The 10,403-nt window shown below is 45.5% G+C and overlaps 1 protein-coding gene and 1 pseudogene across 2 annotated transcripts in view; both read left to right on the top strand.

Annotated features, from left to right (window-relative positions):
* Window positions 1-1,954: 1,954 nt before the first annotated feature.
* Window positions 1,955-2,439, top strand: LOC114216931 (large ribosomal subunit protein eL21 pseudogene; annotated as a pseudogene).
* Window positions 2,440-3,782: 1,343 nt separating this feature from the next.
* Window positions 3,783-10,403, top strand: part of CEP85 (centrosomal protein 85) — a 33,091-nt gene continuing 26,470 nt past the window's right edge. For both annotated transcript variants that reach the window (XM_028113998.1, XM_028113996.1), the window contains exons 1-2: window positions 3,783-3,871; window positions 10,101-10,176. In XM_028113998.1, coding sequence (XP_027969799.1) covers window positions 10,122-10,176 — 55 coding nt within the window. In that variant the 5' untranslated portion in view covers window positions 3,783-3,871; window positions 10,101-10,121. The remainder of the gene's footprint in view (window positions 3,872-10,100; window positions 10,177-10,403) is intronic.

Genomic DNA, 10,403 nt, shown 5'->3' with positions numbered 1-10,403 from the left:
AATAGACCTGTTGGTGAAGGCATTAACCCATGCCCTTATTTAAAATATATCCTGGGGGCACCTGGGTGGCTCAGCCGGTTAAGCATCTGCCTTGGTTAAGCATCTGCCTTCAGCTCAGGTCATGATCTCAGGGTCCTGGGATCTGAGCCCTGTATCAGGCTCCCTGCTCAGTGGGGAGTCTGCTTCTCCCTCTGCCCCTCCCCCGCCCCTCGTGCACTCTCCCTCTCTCTCAAATAAATAAAATCTTTAAAAATAAAAAAATAAAATATACACTGAAGGATAAAGGCAAAATATTATTGACTATACTAAATATCTCCAAAAGAAAATAGAATGAAACAAAAGTAAACAAGGAAGCTATTGAACTTAAACTATACTTGGTTGACCACATGAAAGAAGCCTCTGTGCTGTGTAACAATAGATGCTTATAAAATAAGCCATTAGACAACACGAATGCAGAGGCAAAAGTGGTAGCTCTAATGATATGATTATAACTAAGAGGCAGGGATGCCTGGATGGCTCAGTCGGTTAAGCGTCTGCCTTCGGCTCAGGTCATGATCCTGGGGTCCTGGGATTGAGCCCCGCATCGGGCTCCCTGCTCAGCGAGAAGCCTGCTTCTCCCTCTGCCTCTGCCTGCTGCTCCTTCTGCTTGTGTTCTGTCAAATGAATAAAATCTTAAAAAAAAAAACTAAGATGCAGTTAGTTTTCTCATGTTCTTTGATTAAGCTAAGGTGACACATATCTGGCTTTTTTCAGTCATGTCAGGTGATAGTGTCATTGACATTTATTTTTATTTTTTCCATTGACATTAAATTTTCATTAAGTCTTTTTTTTAAGATTTATTTTTTTTGGAGAGAGCATGCGTGCGCAACCATGGAATGGGGAAAGGGGGAGGGAGAGAGAATCTCAAGCGCACTCCCTGCTGAGCTGGAGAGCTCAATTCAGGGCTTGAGCCCACAACCCTGAGATCATGACCTGAACTGAAATAAGAGCCAGACACTTAAACTGACTGAGCCACGCAGGCACCCCTTGCAGCACGTCTTTTTTTTTCTTTTTTTTTTCTTAAAGATTGTATTTATTTATTTGACAGAGAGAGACACAGCAAGAGAGGGAACACAAGCACAGGGAGTGGGAGAGAGAGAAGCAGGCTTCCCGCTGAGCAGGGAGCCCGATGCGGGGCTCGATCCCAGGACCCTGGGACCATGACCTGAGCCGACGGTGGACACTTAACGACTAAGCCACTCAGGCGCCCCAGGTTTTTTTTTTTTTTAAAGATTTTTATTTATTTGAGAGAGAGAATGAGATAGAGAGAGCATGAGAGGGGGGAGGGTCAGAGGGAGAAGCAGACTCCCCGCTGAGCAGGGAGCCGGATGCGGGACTGATCCCGGGACTCCAGGATCATGACCTGAGCCAAAGGCAGTCACTTAACCAACTGAGCCACCCAGGCGCCCCCCAGCTCTTTTTAAAATAAGGGAGTAACTGAAGATTTAAGACTATCTCTTACTAAAAATTGATTGTGAATATTCTCTGAAATTAACACCAAATCTTGGTTAAAATATGAAGACTCATTCACATTTGGGAAAATTAGCAATATGATAATGCAGTTACTTTTAAAATACAGATATCTGGGGACACCTGGGTGGTTCAATTAAACGTCTGCCTTCAGCTCAGGTGGTGATCCCAGGGTCCTGGGATCCAGTCCCGCCTTGTGCCTGCTGAGCAGGGAGCCTGCTTCTCCCTCTGCCTGCCGCTCCCCCTGCTTGTGCATGCATGCTCACGCACTCTCTTTGACAAATAAAATAAAATATTAAAAAAATTTTTTTAATTAAAAAAATAAAATACAGATATTTGGGGCACCTGGCTGGCTCAGTGGGACTATGCGGCTCTTGATCAGGCTGTGAGTTCTTGGGTGTAGAGATTACTTAAAAATAAAATCTTAAGGAACCGCCCGCCATCTTCCAGTAATTCGCCAAAATGACCAACACAAAGGGAAAGAGGAAAGGTACCCGCTATATGTTCTCTAGACCTTTTAGAAAACATGGAGTTGTTCCTTTGGCCACATACATGCAAATCTATAAGAAAGGTGATATTGTGGACATCAAGGGAATTGGCACTGTTCAAAAAGGAATGCCCCACAAAACTGGAAGAGTCTACAGCGTTACTCAGCATGCTGTTGGCATTGTTGTAAACAAACAAGTTAAGGGCAAGATTCTTGCCAAGAGCATTAATGCACGCATTGAGCATATTAAACACTCAAAGAGCTGAGACAGCTTCCTGAAGCATGTGAAGGAAAATGACCAGAAAAAGAAGGGAGCCAAAGAGAAAGGTCCTTGGGTTCAACTGAAGCACCAGCCTGCCCCACCCAAAGAAGCACACTTTGTTAGAACTAATGGAAAAGAGCCCGAACTTCCGGAACCTATTCCCTATGAATTTATGGCATGAGAAATGTAAAGAAAATAAAAGACCTCAAGACTGTAAAAAACAAAATAAAAAATAAAAATAAATAAATAAAATCTTTTTAAAAATCCATTGGAGAAAACTGTACAACTGCACTATTTGTCATTTGTAAATTTAAATCTTAGTACTACCACTATGTTTCCAGTCAAGTTTGTCTTCCATTCTTTGCATCAGCTCTTCAAATCCTCCCAGTTCTTCTCAGTCCTCTACATGCCCCTGTTCCCTCCCTCTTCACAGATGTTTTTCACAAAAGAAATAGAAGCAATCGAGTAGATGTTTTCACCACCCATCAGTCTACTTCCTACCCACTAGTCCACAAATTTATTCATTTAGATGCCTATCCTTACCACTTATGTCTTAATAAAAGCATTTGGTCCTAATTTCAGAGAATACCCCCTAAATGCATCTATCACATCATACCCAGATTCATTATCCATTAAACCTATTTTATGCCTCTGTATGCTTACCTTAAAATGTTATATGAAGCTGGGGGCGGGGGCGTGGGGCGGAATAGAACTTTGGAGCACATCCCCAGAGTCCTAACTCTAGAGTGAATTTAATCCAGTAATTAACTCTCTTTAAGTCTGGTTCTTCAAAGTTAAGAAATCACACAACTTTTTATGCCTCTCCCTCCCAAGTCAGGTTTCCAGAAGCCTGGAATTTTTCACTATCCTTTGGCTGATGACTTTGTTCCTCCTTTTAACAATTCCCTAGTCTGATTCTTAAGTATATATTAATGCAAATGAACTTAGTTCTTTTCCTGCGGACCGAGGTTCGGTAGGGAGGCAAGATCGATCTGTTACCCTTCAACCTGAGTCCTGGTCACAGTCTGACCACTGACCCTAACCCAGCCCAAGCCCTGACCCCAGCCACAAACAGCCCTAACCCTGACAGGGCAGTGACCTAGGCCACATCCTAACTCGGGACCACAACGTGACCCCCTGCTTCATTTCAGGTGGAAGTACTAATAGGCCGTGGGGAACGGGAGAAGGGTGGGGCAGGTGTGTGTGTTGGAGCTCCCGAATGATTTTCCCTGGCCTCCAGCTCCTCGAACCGCCCAAGTCCAGCAAGCCACCCGGGACCCGGGGGACTAGGGCTCCACCCACATGCAAGACCCGGCTAGGGACTCAAGAGAAGGCTCTGAGCAGTGGTGGGGTCATGCGCAGAGAGATCCGTCCGCTCCCGGCGCCGAGCGCAGCGTGCGGGGGCGGGACACGGGCGCGGCCCGACTCCTGATTGGCCGCAGGCGGGCAGAAAGGGGCGGGGCCGGAGCGGCGCGCGCTCTGAGGCGCGCGGCCTGGTGGGTGTGTAACGGCCGTTAGGCGAGTTGAGGGATTGAACCGCCGCCCGCGGCTGACGTGGTGGCCGCAGTCGGCGTCCCTGTGTGAGGGATTTCGCTGCCCGCTTTCGGCCCTACGTAAGTCCTCCTCCCCTCGGGAGCCCTTGTCGGGCTAGGAGACTCCGCCTCACCTCAGGGGGCCCCGGAGGAGCCCCAGAGGAGCCCCAGACACTCATGACCTACCTTCTTCGGGGGCCGCGGGAAGATGAAGCGCATGCGCGGGGCTGTTAAGCCCTTCCCCTCTGGGTTTCTCACCCGCTGGGCTTCCTAAAATAATGCCCCGCACACGCCCCCTCGCGACTCGCTCGCCTTCCCGCCCTCTTCGCGTGGCTCTCTCCATCGTTCACTCCACAGCAGTTGCTTTACCTTTGTAAAGGGTAGGCCCTGTGCCAGTCGCCGGGGGAGGGGACGGCGGGAAGCACGTTGCTTGCCTTAGCGGAGCAGACGGTCCCGGGAGAAGAGTAGACGTGAACCGGGTGACGACTCGGTTAGCACTCCGTGGTGTGGGCTGGAGAAGTACACAGCACTAGGCAGAAGGCGCCGGTGTAGTCCGAGAGGGCAGGGAGCCCTCCTTGAGGAAGGGAAGTTGGGGCTGAGGGTTACGGGATGAATAGAGACTTAGGGTTCGGGGGACAGGCGGCTCTTGTGAAGGCGCTAGGCTGGAGTTTCCCAGCCCGCACGGGATATATGACAGTGTCAGGAGACATTTTCGGTTGCCACAACTCGGGGATTGCTCCTGGTATCCAGTGGGTAGAAGTCAGGGCTGCTGTGAAACATCCAACTATGTGCAGGACAGCGCCCCCCCTCGGCCCCCCCAGCAAAGACTTATCTGACCTAAAACGTCAGGGGCATCCAGGTTGTCTAGAGCACCCAGCGAATTTGTGCAATAGAGGGTTTTCGGCACTTCATCACGCTAAAACAGGAAGATCAGAACCCCGTTTGTCTTTTACACCAGAATATTTCCACCACATGGCACAGAGCCGGGCGAATAGTAGGCCCTGAGTAAATTTTGGTTGATGAATCGAATACTGTGTGCTAGGTAGGGAGGGGTGATGACACCAGGATGATTAAGATAACCATGCCTCATGACCTGCCCTTAGGTCTTGTAGGTTTTATAATAGTCTGGTTGTTGTATGTCTCAGAACTTTGTAAAAAACTTCTTGGCAAGGTTTTTGCTTCTCTTTCTTTAGGTCTGGTGTAATGAATGATCAAGGTCATGAAAATAGTGCCATGGTGTGAGATTCTTAATGCGCTTTTGTCAGCTATGTATCGCTTCAAATCCTCTCTTGTCTTGATGTGGTTCTCAACAGCTGCCAAGTGTGACGTTCCACACTAACATAATTCTTCAAGGGGAGAAGTACTTACAACAGTCAAAACCTAATTCTTGGGTGGCACCTCGGGAAATAGAGCCTGGGTGGTGACCAAGGGCAACGTGAAGAAATTGTATGAGCTGTCCCTGCTCTTAACTACTTTGGGACTTGCACCTCTGGCTGTGTCTGAAGCAGAAACTCCAACTTAGGGTGCCTTCTTAACTTTATTTCTTTTTGTCACACACAGAAAGAATGCTGACTAGACTCTCAATAGCATTAGAGCACAGTCCTGGCTTTGAAGCCTCTTCCTAACTATATGACCTTCACTTCTCTCAACCTTCGTCTTTTTTGTCCATAAAATAAGGGTAATAATAGTTACTGCTTCATAGGTTTGATGTGAGCATTAAATGTAAGACATTATACCTATAATAGAGTGTTTAGCACAGTGCTTTGTGGGTAGTAAGTACTCAATACATGTTAAATTTGTTGAATGAATACTTAGGTAGCTTAAAGGGCTTTGAAGATAGAAACCACCAATGTTAAGGGATGCCTGGGTGGCTCAGTCGTTAAGCATCTGCCTTTGGCTCAGATCATGATCCCAGGGTCCTGGGATCAAGCTCCACATCGGGCTCCCTGCTCTGCGGGAAGCCTGCTTCTCCCTCTCCCACTCCTCCTGCTTGTGTTCCCTCTCTCGCTGTGTCTCTCTCTGCCAAATAAATAAATAAAATCTTAAAAAAAAAAAAAAGAAACCATCAGTGTTGTGTATTTCTTCTGTCTGCTTCCATTCACTCTTACCTTTCTTGGCTGTATAATTGGTTATTTTTGGTACTTCTTTTATCTCTCTTTTTTTTTTTAGATTTTATTTATTTGTCAGAGAGAGAGAGAGCACAAGCAGGGGGAGCAGCAGGCAGAGGGAGAAGCAGGCTCCCCGCTGAGCAGGGAGCCGGATGCAGAACTCGATCCCAGGACCCTGGATTCATGACCTGAGCCGAAGGCAGACGCCCAACTGACTAAGCCACCCAGGCGTCCCTTATCTCTCACTTTTATCTCAGGAAATCTTTATGTCCTTCAAATGGTCCTAAAAACTTCCATCAGTAGCTCATCTACTTCTGAACTTAGTAGGAAAAAGTCAAGAATTATCTCTTCCAGGGGCAGCTGGGTGGCTCAGTCGGTTAAACGTCCAACTCTTGGTCTTGGCTCAGGTCTTGATCTCAGGGTTGTGGGTTTGAGCCCTGTGTTGGGCCCCATGCTGGGCTTGGAGCCTACTTATGAAAGAAAAAAAAAAAGAACTATCTCTTCCATACTGTTTTACTCCTTGTGGGAGTTGTTTTTTTTTTATTGAGGTAAAATTCATGTACAATAAAATTCAGTTTTATGTGTGTACAATTCAGTGGTTTTAGTACAATCACAAGTTTGTACAGCCACCACCACTATCTAATCTCAGGAGATTTTGATCACCCTGGAAAGAAACACCATATCCATTAGCAGTCACTCCCCGTTCCCCTACCTCCCTCCTCTTAGTCCTTGGCAACCACTAATCTACTGTTTATATGGATTTGCCAATTCTGGACATTTCATATAAATGGAATTTATCGGTTGATGGACATTTGAGTTTTTTCTACTTTTTGGCTGTTATAAATAATGATACTATGAACATTCATGTACAAAATTTTGTGTGAACATGTTTTTATTTCTCTTGAACATATACTTAGGAATGGAATTGCCGAGTTATAGAGTAGTTCTGTTTAACTGAGAGTTCTTTTGTCATCCTATTTTTAACTCCTCTGAATTTGGAAAGGTCTCAGAGTCCAGTGGGCCTTTACTACCATTTTGTTATGCCTTAAACAAATGAGTGAAGAAAAGGAGTTTGATATTGACCATTTGATATCACTGCTGGGTAGATCCTCTAATCCTTTCATGTCACCATTAACACACTAAATGATAACAGCCATAAATTGAAGCTTTTACTGATCATCTCTTACCCACTATGTGAAGACCTGGGATTTCAGTGGGTGTTAACCATTTCTGTTGTAGATGCAGTGAATCAGCAAGGGTTTGGGTTGTTGTTACTATCAGAGAACTATAGAGGTCAGTAAAGCACATTAGAGAAATAGTACCCATATAGCCTTTGTTTTCTTTTTTTTTTTAAAGATTTTATTTATTTATTTGAGAGAGAGAGAATGAGAGAGAGCATGAGAGGGAAGAGGGTCAGAGGGAGAAGCGGATTCCCCGCTGAGCAGGGAGCCTGATGTGGGACTCGATCCCGGGACTCCAGGATCATGACCTGAGCCTAAGGCAGTCGCCCAACCAACTGAGCCACCCAGGCGCCCGCCTTTGTTTTCTCACCAAAGTTGAATTTCACATCTAAGAATTGTGATCTATCGACTGAGTTTGTCTCAAACTCTTTGGGGACTCTTACAAATTCAGTTTCTAAATTCATACTTTATCTTCCAGGGACGACCATATGCCACTTTTTATTGATGTAAACTGCCAAGTAATAATAATAATAACATAATTAAGCACTTAATATGTGTCAGGCACTGTTGTGAGTTAATTCTAAATGAATTAGCATGAATTAGGTCCTGTCTTTATCCTCATTTTTATTTATTTTTATTGTTACTATTTTAAGTAGGTGCCACACCCAGCATGGAGCCCAACACAGGGCTTGAACTCACAGCCCTGAGATCAAGACCTGAGCTGAGATCAAGAGTTGGACATTTAGGGTGGCTCAGTCGTTAAGCTAAGCATATGCCTTTGGCTCAGGTCATGATCCCAGGGTCCGGGGATTGAGCCCCGTGTTGGGCTCTCTGCTCAGCGGGAAGCCGGCTTCTCCCTCTCCCACTCGCCCTGCTTGTGTTCCCTCTCTCGCTGTCTCTCTCTCTCTCTCAAATAAGTAAATAAAAATCAGGCACTCCTATCCTCATTTTCACTCTTTTTATTTTTTTATTTTTATTTTTTAAAGATTTATTTATTTGAGAGAGAATGAGAGAGAGAGAGCACGAGAGGGAAGAGGGTCAGAGGGAGAAGCAGACTCCCTGCTGAGCAGGGAGCCCGATGCGGGACTTGATCCCGGGACTCCAGGATCATGACCTGAGCCGAAGGCAGTCGCTTAACCAACTGAGCCACCCAGGCACCCTTATTTTATTTTTTTTAAGATTTATTTGAGAGTGCGTGCATGCCCACAAGCAGGGGGAGGGGCAGAGGGAAAGAGAGAATCTCAAGCAGACTCCCTGCTGAATGCGCAGCCCGACATGGAGCTCCATCCACAGCCCTGAGACCGTGTGACCTGAGCCGAAATCAAGAGTTGGGTGCCCAACCGACTGAACCACCCAAGCGCCCCTGTCCTCATTTTTATTTTATTTATTTATTTATTTTTAAAGATTTTATTTATTTGAGAGAGAGAGACAAAGATCGCTTGAGCGGGGAGGAGAGGGAGAAGTAGACTCCCCACTGAGCAGGGAGCTGGATGCGGGACTCGATCCCAGGACCCCAGGATCATGACCTGCGCCGAAGCAAAACGCTTAACCAACTGAGCATCCCAGGCGCCCCCCATCCTCATTTTTATGTGAAGGAACTGAGGTACAGAGATATGAAATTTGCCCAAGGTTACACAGCTAATTAAGTCAGACTTCAAACCCAAGCTGTCTGATCACAAGCACATACTCTGAACCACTTCCCTGTACTGACTGCCATGCCTCTCAGGTGCTATGCAAGTATAAGATGTTATTATTTGCTACTGTTAGTTACAGTTAATTAAGGCTTTTGTTTACACAGATAGTAATCAGACTTTTGCTGACTTCTCACAGCCTACCATTAGAATAAATATAAATGTTCTAAGAAGTAGGAGGGAAATGGGAAGAAAATCTCATGTTCCCAGCTGAGAATTGGGGTTCTGGTTATGACCAAGAATTCTATTTGTACATCCTATAATTAACTTTCATTACTGGAGGAATTGGAGAATTTATGTTAATCATAATTGAAGTTATAATACCTCACTGTTGGTTTGGTTATTTAGTTCTTTCCCTACCCCACTCTCCAATCCTGTTTCCATGGCTGAGGAAATCTATGGTAAAGTTTGTTAATTCAAGGTAATTTTATAGGACCCCTGGGTGGCTGAGTTGATTATGCGTCTTCCTTCAGCTCAAATCATGATTCCAAGGTCTTGGGATCAAGCCTGGGGTTGTCAGGCTCCCTGCTCACTGGGAAGCCTGCTTCTGCCTCTCCCTCTGCCCCTCCTCCCTACTCTTTTTTTTTTTTTAAAGATTTTATTTATTTATTTGACAGAGAGAGAGATAGCGAGAGCAGGAAAACAAGCAGGGGGAGTGGGAGAGGGAGAAGCAGGCTTCCCGCGGAGCAGGAGCCCGATGCGGGACTCGATCCCAGGACCCTGGGATCATGACCTGAGCCGAAGGCAGCTGCTTAACGACTGAGCCACCCAGGCACCCCACCTTCCTCCCTACTCTTGCACGCCCATGCTCCCTCCCTCTTGTGCTCAAATAAATAAATAAAATCTTTAAAAAAAAAAGTAATATTATTTTTAATTTTTGCAACAATTGAGGGGTTCTAGGACATATAAGATCAGTATTGAGAGTCTCCATTTGGTTCTAGATTTTCTCTCTTTAGGAAGAGAAGTAGGATAGAGAATTGGGTGTTGCTTTGCTTTAAAAAATATCTTTAGGAGGGGCGCCTGGGTGGCTCTGTCAGTTAAGCATTTGCCTTCGGCTCAGGTCATGATCCCAGGGTCCTGGAATTGAGCCCTGCGTCAGGCTCCCTGCTCGTAGGGAAGTCTGCTTCTCCCTCTTCCTCCACCCCTCCCCCTGCTCATGCTTTCACTCTCTTCTCTCAAATAAATAAATAAAATATTTTTAAAAATATCTTGAGCAAAACATGTGGAAGACGAATCCTATGTGGTTTTGACAGTTCAGTTGAATAGGAGCGAGTTACAAGGAATTAAAAGATAATGGAGAGATCTGACTGGTTGTTCCTTCATTCTACAGTTGGCCCAAATAACAGTGTTGATGGCCATGCAGGAGAAATACCCAAGTGAGAGGCTCTCTCATGCCATTTCACCAGGTGAGTAGTCAAAGTTTTCTGACCTTTGCTCTGTTTTTTCATAACAGAAAAATTTCCTTTAAAGGAAATACTTAGCAAACAAACATTCACTGAAATGCTGGTACTTAAAGAACAAAAATAACATGAGGCTATATTGAACAGAAAAACAGGCCTCTCTAAAAGAACAACTATTTATCTCTGGTCCTACATGGCTTCCAAGAAGACCACATGATTGATTGGGAGGGGAG

Source organism: Eumetopias jubatus, unplaced genomic scaffold, assembly GCF_037043125.1.
Source record: "Eumetopias jubatus isolate StellerSeaLion01/CBP00866 unplaced genomic scaffold, mEumJub1_p1.0 scaffold_4, whole genome shotgun sequence".
In the NCBI taxonomy this organism is placed as follows: Eukaryota; Metazoa; Chordata; class Mammalia; order Carnivora; family Otariidae; genus Eumetopias; species Eumetopias jubatus.
The sequence above is the reverse complement of the archived record's forward strand: the minus strand, read 5'-3'. Positions and strand labels throughout refer to the sequence as shown.